The sequence below is a fragment of the Erpetoichthys calabaricus genome, chromosome 8 (genome assembly GCF_900747795.2).
Source record: "Erpetoichthys calabaricus chromosome 8, fErpCal1.3, whole genome shotgun sequence".
Classification (NCBI taxonomy): Eukaryota; Metazoa; Chordata; class Cladistia; order Polypteriformes; family Polypteridae; genus Erpetoichthys; species Erpetoichthys calabaricus.
Window position 1 is genome coordinate 62,595,808 of NC_041401.2, and position 14,243 is coordinate 62,610,050.

The 14,243-nt window shown below is 40.2% G+C and overlaps 2 protein-coding genes across 2 annotated transcripts in view; one reads left to right on the forward strand and one right to left on the reverse strand.

Annotated features, from left to right (window-relative positions):
• Nucleotides 1–14,243, reverse strand: part of nxn (nucleoredoxin) — a 337,134-nt gene that overhangs the window by 290,412 nt on the left and 32,479 nt on the right. The gene's annotated exons all lie outside the window — the stretch shown is intronic.
• The window catches only part of LOC114655548 (multidrug and toxin extrusion protein 1-like), a 276,585-nt gene that overhangs the window by 67,078 nt on the left and 195,264 nt on the right, over nt 1–14,243 (forward strand). Inside the window, exons 11-13 of the mRNA XM_051930853.1 lie at nt 2,087–2,195; nt 3,890–3,965; nt 4,163–4,232. Coding sequence (XP_051786813.1) covers nt 2,087–2,195; nt 3,890–3,965; nt 4,163–4,232 — 255 coding nt within the window. The remainder of the gene's footprint in view (nt 1–2,086; nt 2,196–3,889; nt 3,966–4,162; nt 4,233–14,243) is intronic.

The window sequence follows — 14,243 nt, forward strand, 5'->3', positions numbered from 1 at the left end:
AATAGCATGATTATTGTTCCGTTTTTAAGGCTAAGATTGTGTTGTGGTAATCCGGCTGGGTTAATAGTGTTCAAATATTCTAAGGGGAAATTAAGATGGTCATTGTCGTCATCAGAGTCAACTTTGTCAGAGCTTAGAAAGAGCTGTGCCACTCCAGGAAGTAATGAAATGACCTGGTTATTAATGTGATCAACATTAATATTTTTTGGACATAATATAGTTCATTGTGTTAAAAGGGGTATTTGGTGTAATGAGATTGCTGTTCCAAATATCTCCGTAACTCTTTTGAAAGCAATGCCAATTGTCTGCGTATTTTAAGGTGGACTGAAGAATAGCCGAGCGCATGGCATGTGGAACAATAGCTAAGCACTGTGTAAAATCTCCTCCTAATAAAAGTACCTTTCCTCCAAAGGGAATATTATTATTCATTGACGTTTGTAGAAGTTTATCAATGGTGTTGAGTAAGTGACTGGATGCCATTAGATGCAAAAGCAAAAGAACTATTGTAGGATCTAATGCAGTTCATAAAGTTTTTACTTTCAGGTACTTCGTTAGTTAGAAGCTTCTGTAGATATGCAGGATATGAATGTAAAGGAGGCAGTCAAATTTGACCCTTTTGATAATAACGTGTAAATTCATTACTTGTATTGCCAGTTGTTTCTTCAGGGAAGTTAAGTGAATGACAATGATTGCAAATGATATTCATTAATCCCAATGAATTTTCATGAATAGTGGACTCATTATTGAACGCGCTGTCAGCTAACTGGCGCAATCGTTTAGCAGGTGTCTGTCGTTGATGTCCTTGACGTGTATGTTTTGTCTGTGCCGTTTGAGAGGCGCATTGTTGTATGTGCAGGATTTGGGACGTGCTATTCTGGAGCCGTAATCGATTTGCCTGTGCTGTGTGAGAAGCCAGTTGCAGTTTACGGCGTTCATTGTTTGTATTGAGCCTTGCCCGTTTTTGTATGTCGGTTAGTCGAGCTTTCTCTTTTTGGAGCCTTGCCTGCTTGTTTTCCGGCATTTCAGATGCGCGTTGTAGACGTCTGCGTTTATTTATTTTGTCCCTTCGCTGCCGTTTTTGTATCTCTGAGACTCGAGGTGTTTCGTTTTGAACCCTTGCCTGTTTCGATGCAGCACTTTGAGACGCGCGCTGCATGCGTGTACGTTAATTGTGTCTGTCCATCTGCGCTCGTTTCTGTTAATGTGTTAGTTGAGCTTTGCGTTTTTGTAGCCAAGATATTTTTTCTTCCGGGGTTTCAGAAGCGCGTTGTAGGCGCCGACGTGTATTGTTTTTTTTCATGCGGGTTTGTGTGTTTGGTCCCGTCACTCGAGCCGTATCGTTTTGTACCCATGATCGTGAATTCATGACTTGTTTGTTCTTCAGCGTTAGAAATATGGATAAGTAATAAGGAGGATCGCACTCACTGTTAATATGGAGCCTTTTCTGTGGTTAAACGGTTAATAGTGCATCAGTGTAATGAGATCCACCTATGCTGCATAATTTGAATGTGTTCAGATGACGTATGTTTAATACGGACGGTTCGTTCAGTAATGGGGCTTTGTTTGGCTTCTTTTTTTTTTGTGTGCTAGGGGGCGTTGCCTCACTTTATTTTATCTCTGTTAGTGGAGGGGGTGTTTGTGTGTCGTGGGTCTGAATCCTCTTCTTTGTGTGCGTACCGTTTCGTGTGCTATGTGGCGCTTGCGCCTGACTCCTTTCTTTTTGGTGTTTTAGGGGCGCATCGCCTCATTTCTTATTTCAGTTACTGGAGGGGGGCTTTGTGTGTCGTGGGTCTCAATTCTCTTCTTTGTGTGTGTTCCGTTTCGTGTGCCATGGGCTTCGTGCGGCGCCGGCGTCTGACTCCTTTTTTCTGTGTGCTATTGGCGCCTCATTTCTTATTTTACGTTGCTTTGCATCCGGTTTCCGTTGCTTGGAAGGGGGGTTTTGTGGGGGCGCTTGCGCAGTACGTCTTTTGCGTCCACGGCCCATGGCCGGATGTCCCTGCGTCCATCCGGTTTACCATTCTCGGTTAGTAATATGGATATGGATATGGCCTTGGCTGCAATCTTTTATGTCCTTGTTTTTCAGTTCCCACTTGGCTATGGGGTTGCAGTGAATGTGCGAGTTGGCAATGCTCTGGGGGCAGGAAACACTGAGCAGGCTAAGAAAACATGCAAGGTTGCTGTGATGTGCACAGGCAAGTACAAAAAGGGTATATCCAACAAGCACTGAATCATTTGCTGGTGATTGGTCGGAAAATTAGTGCAAAGATGGACTTGAAAGCTAACTATCCTTCAGTAGTGATAAGCAAAATGATTTCGCAGCAAATATTTGAGTTTCGCTTTGCAAAAAAATAAAAAAGAGTGAAGTAAATGCGGTTTCATGACCATTGAATTTCATTTCTGTAGCACCTACATTTCATTGCATCTGTAGGCTTTCTCTCCATGTGCAAAAGAATGGGGACTGGTACAGAGCCTAGAAAGAGTGGGATGGCACTTATCTGCAAGCACTTCAAAGTTGCTTCTATAATCAACTAGCCTGGATAATCAACTAGCACATATAGTGTTGCCCCTAACTCCAAATGAGCACTGCTAGTAGGAACCTGCAGCGTGAATAATCAGTCTGTCCATGTATGAGGCAGAAGGAGCTGCAAGAAAGGAGCTATTGAGGATCAGGAAGGGGTTGGAGGAGACAGCTGTTTCAGCCAAGAAAAACCCTTATGGGGTAATATTTCTTAGTTTCAACACCCAAGAAAACTTAATTGTAGTGAGGTTTGCATTTTATAATTGCAAAATCACATAGAAAATTAATTTTTAGGGATAATTTTGAAAAGCTATATGTGAAACAAAGATCACTCATCTCTAATCATCACAACGTCATCTAAGCATACAGAGAGAGATAGAGCTCAAACACTTAAACAGCAGAACTCTGCTTACACTTAATGGTCTGGGCATGTGGCTGCTGGTAAAGGATCCTGTCTTGAATTGGCTCACAGAGTTGGAATAAGTGAGTGCAAATGGCATTGTCTTTGTCTCCACATGAGTCGTGTGAAGTGAATCCAGAGGCGTGAATGTACAGATGTTCAGACACAGCCAAAAAAAGGTAATTGGAGCTGCAGGGAAGGAGCTATGGAGGATTGGAGTGGCAGCAGTAGCTGGACAGTTGTGTTTTACAATATTTTAAGCTTTGAGCACCATATCAGCAAACTGTCAGCCAAATAATACCATAACAGAGGCTCACAAAATAAAGATTTATAAACATATTATTTTGTCATACAGTACAGCCACCAAAGGACAGTATTCAAAGATATCTCAACATCAAAATCCAATACTCAAAACTGACAGAAGACTGGTAAATGAATATTCATAAATTTCCAGATTTTGTTCAGTGGGCAAAGTGCTTAATTATATTATACCTAAGTAATCAATGTTATTCATACTATTGATGGCAACTACTCCAAGATGTACAAGTTCCTGCACACTATAACCTATGTTACAAGAATTGACCAATGCATCTCTTGAAAGGCCTTCAAGCCTAAAGGAATGACTAATCAGTGCAGGCTCCACATTGCAGGATTGAAAGGCACAAAGAAAATTTCACATACTTCAGAAAGAATTATTTTTTATACAAGAAACTGCACTGAGCACATCATTGAAAAGTGATAAAAATTGATTATGATGACTAAGTATAAATGTTTTAATAATATGTAAAGTTATCAAGGTGACTTTACTATTTATTTGAATCTTTGTACAATATTGCCATCTCCTGGAAGATTGAGCAGAGCAATGCCCCACTTGCCCTTAATGCAAAGATGTCACTGCTCTGTGTATTTGGATCCTTCAGTGCCTTAATAAGGGAGACACAAAATGACATTGATCTCTTTACGTCTAGGAGTCCTAGCAATTCTGGTGATGTCAGTGGTTCTAGCTCTGAAGAACAAGATTGCTTACATCTTCACGACTGACCCGTATGTGATAAATTACCTTGGTTTTTTGTTTTATTTTTATCAGAAATATTTCTTAATTTGATTTCAATAAGTGCTCCTCAGCATGTCACCTAAGCAGCAGAGCCTCCCTACTTTGTCCGAAATAACTCCACTGCCAGTAATCAAGGGCATGCGTTATTCTGCTCATGTAATAAGTACTTTTTTTCTCATCTTTACAGAGAAATCATTGATCTGGTCTCATCAATCGTTGTTATTTTTGGCCCTTGTCATTTGTGTGATGCCTTTCAGGTAAGTCATACATAATCTGGTGCATCTAATCTTTAAATTGATTAACCAGTTGTGATCATATTTGACACTTGCTTTACATGTTTGTAACACTAAGTGTCTCGCAAGAATTTATATTTTACAATTTCTGTTTTTTCCCTAAAGTTCCCTTTAGAAAAAATGTGAATGAAATCTGTAGAAAACAAAATTCTGCTTAAAAAATGTTTAAACTGTTTAAACTTCTTTTTGAGTATTTGTTTATTGTTCCCTGCCATTTTCAGAATGGCATCATTGTAATGTTTAAAGAGGAAAAAGGTTGTTCTGTATTTTTGAAATGTTAGGCCTTTAAAAGGAGTCTTCCAACTAAATGTGGCTTGGAATAAAAATACCTATAGAGCAGTTTTAAAAACATATTTTAAATACTTAGTGACTTTTGAGCAATGAAAGACACCATGACTGTCCAGATAACTTAGTATGTCCCTTTAGTGATCCTCTGCACATCTTCTTTTATATGAGGATTACTTCTGTCATGTGGGTGATAAGTGTTACGTCAAAAGTTTTTGAGACTATGGAGCATAATTGTGCTGCCAGCAAATGTGATCAGAGTTTGAAAGGAGTTGTGTGACCTCCCAGGTCTGATCTTTATAATTAGATTTTGATGTACCCAACTACATGAGATGCCCATTAGATTTTGATGTACCCAACTACATGAGATGCCCATTAGATTTTGATGTACCCAACTACATGAGATGCCCTGGCCAGCCGCAGGAGCTGCTGTTGATCAGCCATTAAAATGACTTGCCTTTCACAGGAAGAACATTCAGGCAAATCACATCAACTCATCTGTACTAGTGAAAGAGTGTGCTGTGACCCAGCTACTAGTAAACTACAAGGAAGAAAGGAGTTGTTGGCCTTTTCTTATCAGGGCACTCATTCACACCCTGCCCAGCTTGCCACATAAAGCTTTCTGTTGAATCCCTAATGGACATGGCATTCAATAGCTTCCTCTTAATCCTTCCAAATTTTCTTGGTCTTCCATAACTACATTTAAAGCCTCAATGATCATGCAGATTTGGAAATTGTGAAATTAACCACCTGTTTTAAAATAGAGTCTGTACTCTTAATATTTAAATGATTGCCTCAGAGTACCAGACATCACTTGTTGAAACCAAGCCACTGTCAACAAGTCTGTTTCTCCTTCTCTAACATACTGATGAGCCAAAACATTATGGCCATCTGCTTAATTTGCCGCTGCTCCTCAGCCTGCAGCGAATACAGCTGCAACCCACCAAGGCATGAACTCTACAAGACCTCTGAACACTTCTACAAGACCTGTGGCATCTGGCACCAGAGCAGCATATCCTCTAACTCCTGTAAGCTATGAGATGGAGCCACCACAGATTGGACTTTGTTGTTCCAACACATCCCACAGATGCAGGTCTGGGGAATTTGGAGCCCAGAGCAACACCTTTAATTCTTCATCATGTTCCTCAAACCATCCATCCATCCATCCATTTTCCAACCCGCTGAATCCGAACACAGGGTCACGGGGGTCTGCTGGAGCCAATCCCAGCCAACACAGGGCACAAGGCAGGAACCAATCCCGGGCAGGGTGCCAACCCACCGCAGTCCTCAAACCATTCCCAAACAATTTGTTCAGGGTGGCAGGGCATATTATTCTGCTGAAAGATGCCACTTCCTTTGGGCAATACTGTTGGAGCAGTGTACCTGATCTTGCAACTATGTTTTGGGAGGTGGTACCTGTCAAATTGACATCAACACGAATGCCTGGACATGGGCTTTCACAGCAGAACATTGCCCAAAGTCTCACACTTTCTCCACCCAATTGTCTTTGTCCCATAGTGCATTCTGGTGTCATCTCTTCCCGAAGTAAACAATGCACACACACCAGGCTGTTGACAAGATGCAACAGAAAACTGAATTCATCAGATCATGCAATCTTCTCCTATTGATCTATGATCCAGTTCCATTGCCTATTGTAGGCATTTTTAATAGTGGTTAGCATGGGAACTCAAAATGGCCTGCGACTATGCAGTTCCATACGCAGCATGGTTCGATGCACTGTGTGTTCGACATGTTACCCCCGTGACCATCATCAAAATTATCGGCAAGTTCTGCCACGGTAGCAGTTCTGTTTGTGCAAGATGGGATAGCCTCTGTTGACCTCTCTTTAAATCTTGACCACCAACAACCTGTCAGAGGTTTGTGGCTTTTCCCTCCTTGAATCACCTACTCGGGTATTGTCAGCTGACCATGACCACCCCACTAGCCATTTTGGAAATGCTCTGATCCAATGGTCAGGCCATAATGATTTGGCCCTTATCAAAGTCACTCAGGTCTTTACACTTTCCCATATGTTTTGCATTCAATATTTTGACCATGAGTACCAAATGTCAGGTTATCATCTAAGATATCATTTACCTTGGCATGCTCTACTGTCACAAGATAGTTGACGTTGGTTGCTTCATATGGGAGTACTCATAATGTTTTGGCTTATCAGGCAGGTAGATCGCCATCTCTAAACAGGACTGGTGTGCCAGGCTCTGTGCCTAATGCTACAGGAATAGGCTCCGGCCTCTCCATAGCCCTTTGTTGAAGACAATGGGTTCAGAAAATGGGCAGATGAAATTTTAGAAGTGAACCTTAGGGTTTTCTATTTCTAAAACCTGATTGGTACTTTATACTATAAGGCAGGGGTCCTCAATCACAGTCCTGGAGGGTCACAGTGGCTGCAAGTTTTTGCTCCAACCCAATTCCTTAATAAGAAGCGCTCATTGCTCAAGTAACACTTCTGTTTCACTTTAGTTGTCTCGCTGGTTAAGATTTTGAACCCTTATTGCTTATTTTAGTCTTAAACAGCTGTAGTCTTGGTTTTTAACACTAGAATTACCAGAGTCTACGAAAAAACTCGTAGATCCGGCCCACCTTAAAACCGTTCTCACCTCTCTTTTGTCTTCTAAATGTGCCGATTAAGAGGAGCAGCGAGCAGCCGGCTATTCCATCCCCCACCATCGCAGAACGTTCACTAAGTTTTCCCGGCTCATGCCTTGTTTGATTATCTGGGAGTGACTGAACTGCTGGAGTTTTAGAATGGAAATAATAGATCGCTATTTGGAATACATGCATTTCATGCGTGTTCCGTTTCTACAGTAATCTGTGTAAACACATGGCTAAAACAGAAACTTTTTCATATTTTAGTAATAAATGTTACAAAATGTAGGCATAAACTATAGAATCTGTGAAGCCTGAAGTCCAAACATCAAATAAACACTTTCACAAAAGGTTCAAGGCTACTACAACAGCTTCTGTGGCTTAACGCTACGATTTGCTGACTTGGAGCACAGCTTCCCTACCGTGCTACAGAGACGTGAGTTCGATTCCCAGCTTTGAAGAAAGTGTTTTTTTTTTTCCTCAAACGGATATTAAATTTATAAATTGGTATGCACTGTAAATCGTTAACTTTAAAATGTCAATCGCGGTTATTTCTGTTGATTAATTCATGCTTTTTTACTTAGAGTCAGAACAGGAGCTTTTTCAGCTTATTCAGCTTCTGCTCTGACTCAAACAGCGCCAGTATAACTTCACACCCGATCTGACGCTGTTCGTTTTCAAATAATATTGCATTACTTCGACGATGTTTTCTGATTGGTACTATTCGCATCATAAAATGATTTCTTCAAAACGTCACATATATTTGTCTCTTTCTTTTTTTAAAATGTGCGTTGTAGCACTCAGCAACTGGCCACCTGCATGTTCTTGCACACACTGAATAAGACAACGCTATATGCAATCATCAGATTCAAATGTTAACAGTTATATAGCACGGAATGGAAATCAGCAGTTCTTAGCATTCCACCACGCAAGCTGTCATATCAACTGCCTACTATAACTTTCTTTCTTTTTTCTTCAGTTATAGTCTTGAATAAAAGTGCACTTGTTTTGTTATACTTTTACATCAACATATGTTCCTGTGTTTGAGCTACATGGGTATACTCAAAAAATACACGTGTAATGCCACGAAAAGTGCATGCAGACACTTCAGTTCGCAAGCATTGGTACGACAATGCAGTCACAAGAACACTGCAGAGCTTTAGCACGTCTTTATGTGAAAACAGCAGTGTCAGATGGGGAGTGTCTGATGATTGCATATAGCGCTGAAGTTACTGCTCTTTACTATGCTTTCCTCTGCATGTCCTGGAGTACAAAAGAAACAGCATACAGGAACACGTGGGGACTGGCAATATTGGGGGAAAAAAACACGTGGTTGTATGTATCGTGATACACTGCAGAACTATAGAGCGTCTTTATGTGAAAACAGCAGTGTCAGGTGGGGGGCAGTAGGGAAGGATCCTGAACGCGACTGAGACAATGAAAAGTGAATTTAAAAAAAAAAATAAAGCTAACCTTTACAAATATAAATTACACCGGCTGTTACAGACTGAAATCAAGTGTATCTTTTTATTCTAAAATAGTGAAAATAAGAACACTTCTCAAAAGGGAGTTGTGCAGGATCGAACTCATGACCTTCTGATTCCCAGTCAGCGACTGATACTGTTGCGCCACAGAAGCAGTGATAGATAATGCATGTCAATGTCACACACTAAGGCAGCGTTTTTTGGTGGTGGCTTTTTTTTTGTACCTTTTGTGAAAGTGTTTCTTTGATATTTGGACTTCAGGCTTCATACATTATATAGTTTATGCCTACATTTTGTCATTTGCAACTAGAATATATAAAACGTTTCTGTTTTAACAATGTGTTTACACAGATTACTGTAGAAATGCAACACATATGAAATGCGTGTGTTCCAAATAACAATCTATTATTTCTACTCTAAAACTCCACTTCACTCCCAGATAATCAATCAAGGCATGAGCTGGGAAAAGCTCGTTTACGTTCTAAGTCGTTTAGGGATTTTGGGGGGATGGAATAGCCGGCTGCTGGCAGCATGTCTTTATCAGTACATTTAGATGACAAAAGACGCTGGCGGAGAGGTGAGAACGGTTTTAAGAAGCGATTTAAGGTGGGCCGGATCTACGAGTTTTTTGTAGGCTCTGGTAATTCTAGTGTTAATTGCTCCTTATTAGTAATAACATGCAAATGACAAAAGAGACCAGCAGTTCTCCATTTAGCTTGTTTCCATTTACACCCGTGTGTATTTATTATGCACTATTGGGTTTAATTAAATACTTGGAAGGAAAGTGAAGAGAAAAAAGTGAAGAATTACTCATCCATTTTAGCCTTCAAATCATTTGGATGACAGCCTTAGAAAGGGGAAGAAAATCTAGGATATGAGAATTATCTGACATAGCAGAGTTAAGGCACTAACAAGCCATGAAATTGAATCATTGGCAAGAATTTCTTTTTAATTAAGCAACCGGGTTAGAACAAAAACCTGCAGCCACTGCGGCCCTTCAGGACTGTGATTGAGGACCCCTGTATAAGGTCATAACAATAGTTGTTAGATAAAAACTACTTGAAGTAAAAACCTCGAAAAATTAACAAAATATTGTCAAAATGGTGTCCCAAAAACAACAATGAGCCTGTTTCAAAAATCTTTGTGATGTCTGTGAAGTACTGGCTCCTGCCACTGGCAGCTTTTGTTTAGATCATGCAAAAGGAGTAACTATTTAATGTCAGTCCATTTGGATTGCCGGAGATATTCATCCAGTAATCATTGCATAAGGATACACTCTCTTGTCTTAATAGTTATTGTTGCCACTCATCTTCCCTGCTAGCTTCCACAGCAATAGATGCTAATTGTACTTGCAGCCATGTTTTGATCAAGTGGTTGCACCTTCCAGATCGCAATCTCATGTTATTAAGCAAGTGCTCTTATTATAAAGATTCAAGTTGACCTACTGTATCTACTCTGTCACGCAGAGTTGCAGGGGGGGGGTCACAGTTCCTCTACATATAGTGGATTTTGAAAGTATTCTGACCCCTTCACTTCCTGAACATTTTCCTATATTGCAGAATTGTGCTAAAATTTTTTCAGTTTACTTTTTCCCCACAACACACAACACTCAATACCCCAGAATAACAAATCAAAAATTGGATTGTTGAAATATTTATGGACTTATTAAAAATAAAAAAACTGAAATAGCATATTGACACACATTTCCAGACCCTTTCCTCAGTACTTTGTTGAAACGCCTTTGGCAGTGATTACAGCCTGGAGTTTTCTTGGGTTTGACGTAACAAGCTTCACCTACCTGGATTTACAGATTTCATGCCATTCTTCCCTGCAGCTCTGTCCGGCTGGATTGAGACTGTCCGTGTACTGCATTTTTCTAGGTATGTCTAGAGATGTTTGATTGGGTTCAAGTCTGAGCTCTGGCTTGGCCTCTCAAGAACATTCCCAGAATGTCTCTAAGGTACTCTTGTGTTGTCTGTACTTTGAAGGTGATCTTTTGGCCTAGTCTGAGGTCCAGAGTGTTCTCGAGCAGGTTCTCTTTAAGGATAACTCTGTACTTTGCTACGTTCAACTTTCCCCCAACCCTAACTAGTCTCCCAGTCCCTGCTGCTACGAAACAACCAAACTGCTTGATACTGCCACCGCCATGCTTCACCACTGAAATGGTGCTGTGCAGGTGATGAGTGGTGCCTGTTTTCTCCAGATATGATGCTAATCATGGTTTCATCAGAGCAAATAATCTTGTTTTTCACAGTCTGTAAGCCGTTTAGGTGCCAGTTTACAAACTCCACGTGGGCTTCCATGTGACTGTTACTGAACAGAGGTTTCTGTCTGGCCTTTCTGACTTAGAGCTTAGATGGATGGTGTGTTGCAGTGGTGGTTGTCCCTCTGGAAGTTTCTCCCATCTCCACATGGGTCCTCTGGAGCTCAGCCAGAGTGACCACCAGGTTCTTAGTCACCTGTCTTACAATGGCCCTTCAATTGCTCAGTTTGGCAGAGTGGCCAGATCCAGAAAAGAGTTGTGGTTGTTTCAGATGTCTTCCATTTAAGAATTATGAAAGCCACTCTGTTCTTGAGAACCTTCAGTGCTACAAGAATGTGCCTTGACACAATCCTGTCTCTAAACTCTTCATGCAATTCTTTGACCTCATTGTTTGTTTTTTTCTCTGAGGCACATTGTTAGCTTCTACTGTACAGAAACATCTCAACAATGATCAACAGAATGAGATGCATGGAAGCCTAAAGTCATAGCAAATGGTCTGAACACTTGTGTCAATGTTATACTTCAGTTTTTTATTTTTAATAAGTTGGCAAGGATTCCTAAAATCTTTTTTCACTTCATCATTTTGGAGTGTTAAATTTTGCTTGAAGTGGGGAAAAAATTAATTGAAATGTTTTTAGCAAAAGGCTGCAACATAACAAAATGTGAAAAAAGTGAAGGGGTCGGAATACTTTCTAAATACACTGTATCATCAACGTTCACTAAAATAAGTAAGTTCTTTAAAAAATCATTCTTGTTAATACACAAACTAAGCGGCACAAAGATAATTTAATGGTGAGCCAGGGTACCTTCTTAAGGGAAGGAGTTTGCACAGGGCAATACCTCCCCCAGGACGAAAGAGGGCAGCCCCCCTGGCTTGCTATGGTGCCACGGGTTTGGAGCATGGAAGCTCAACACTGCTGGGGCCCGTGGCCAACAGGGATGTGCGGTCAGAGGAGGCAGGTGACATCATGAAAAGTAAAAAAAAAACTAATTATGATAACATAAAATAAATGTGTCCACTGCTCTGTGCTATAAATTTGTTTTCTGTATGATTCCAATAATTTTGATCATTTTTAAAGTCAAAATAACTAAATCTGCGCATTTCCTGATCAAATATAGGGGAGAAATGCGAGGTGCAGCAGCGACGAGCTGAGCCTCACCTTGGACTGCGCTCTCCCTCACACACTGGGTTGATGCATGCAGTTGGTGTGTGCCTGTTGCTGTCTCTCTGTGTGTCTCCAATATGTTTGCAGACACGTTTCTTATACGCCCTGACTTTCCACAGTCTGGCCAAAATCTTTAATGAATGTGAATGACATATTTAGTCTTGCTGATTGGACATAAAAACGCAGCGAAGCATGTGAGCCCAACAGGTGCTTGTTGCTGCTGTTCTTCTACTTAGAGGCTGTGGGCACCAATAAGTTAGCGATATCAGAAAGTCAAGTGCAATGCAGCGGTCTGTTTATTTTTATTTTTTGTTCTGACTGACTGCTGTGGTCGAAGGTTCGAAACAACAGCAGACAAACACAAATTCAAACAAAACAACTTCTTTTATTATTTCTTGATCTTTCTTGGTGAGCAGAGACCCGCTGCAGAATGCTGACAGTTTTTTCACTGACAGCATCCACGTCACAGGGGGCCCTTTGCGGTTTTCCAAACCGGCTTTTATTTCCTCCTAAGCACGTACACATAGTTATCTCATTTTTGCACCTTTACAAGTAGCCTTTCCTTAGAAGTGGAATGAACTTCTGCTTTTGCTAACTAGGACAGGGTGCGGTCCCTAGAAAGCTGATCCACCCTTTATTTATTTCTTTTATTAATCTTATGGCTATTTTATATAATTAGGCTCTAATGCTTAATATCCTTAACTTTCCTTCATCACAATCTCAATGCATTTCATATAATTTAACACACAGAACTCTTATACTTGCAAATACAATATACATATACACTTTCTTATATATATTTTTATACACTCAAATACACACAGATAGTAATCACCAAGGCGTTTTCTTTAGACTTGTTTACCCAAATATTCATTGCACTAAGGCGTAGTCCCCAAATCTTCTTCCCCTCCCTTGGACTGGGTTAAAAGCCCTCAGCCCAAGATTATTTGTTCAACTTTTATTTAATACATTGATTCAGATTTTTATTATTCCACACTGCCAAAATGGAATATTAAGATTTTTAAAACTAAAGGAAAATGAGGACTTTTATAAGAAAGTGATGGAGATTTTCATGGAGAAGGATAGGCACATAGACTTAATTTACAAATAAAAGTAAGACCATAAACGGTATTGAATTTTATAAAAAAAATGGGATCAGACTAAGACAAAAAATCCAATATTTAAAAACCAAATTTTGAACTTAAATAAAATATTCTTTTTTTTCTTGTTATCCTTTTCTTGAACAGTCTGTATTAAAGTTGATTAAAGCATCAGAATTAAAAGCTTTTAAAAACAACTAAATATTTCAATTAAGGTCAAAATTGAAATCGTTTTTTTTTTTGTACACCACTCTATATTTTCATTTGTATTGAATGAGTATGAATTGTAAAATTGCAACGTCAAATTTAGAACAAATATAGTGTACAGAGCAAATGCGCTTTCTCCGCTCTCTCTCTCGTTGCTATAAATGTAACGTTCTTTCAAATATGTACCTTACCTATGTGTATGTAAAGAATGCTGATGAGATATGAAACATAACCAGTAGTCAATGTGCATGCTTCCAATTCAATAGTGAATAAGCTAGTCTTTTGGGTTCATATATTTGTAACTCTGACTCTGAAAGAGTCAGTGCCTCACCAGCCATGAACTTCACCGCACGTCACTGGTGGCATTATCGGGGGCGCAAGGGGAATGGCTGAGCCCTCCTCAGCAGGACTGCCACCACACCCAGACGTACACCCAGAAGGAGATCACAGGATGCCTGGGGCATTTCTGGGTGCTGTATAAAACAAGCTGCCTCACTACATTAAGAGAGTCAAAGTTTGGAGGAAGCGGATGAAGCTTGAAGGAGGAGTGGAGATGGAAGAGAGTCGAGAGAGAGAAAGAAGAGAAAAGAAGAAAGTACTGTGTGCTGTATTGGTGCTTTTTGTACTGTGGGAAGAGAGGAAGAAGCGCTTCCCACGTGAATAAAACTGTGTCTTGTGCTTGGTCTTGTGCCTGTGCCTATTGTTTAAGCTGTGCTCCACCTGGTGGTCACAATAACAAAGAGAATTTAAAGAAGCAACTGGTGATTGTGAGTCAATCCAGGTAGTGTCCATTAAACTGACCGAGACAGTAGCTGGTTTATGTCCACTGGAGACTTGTTATGACAACTGATAGGTCTCACACA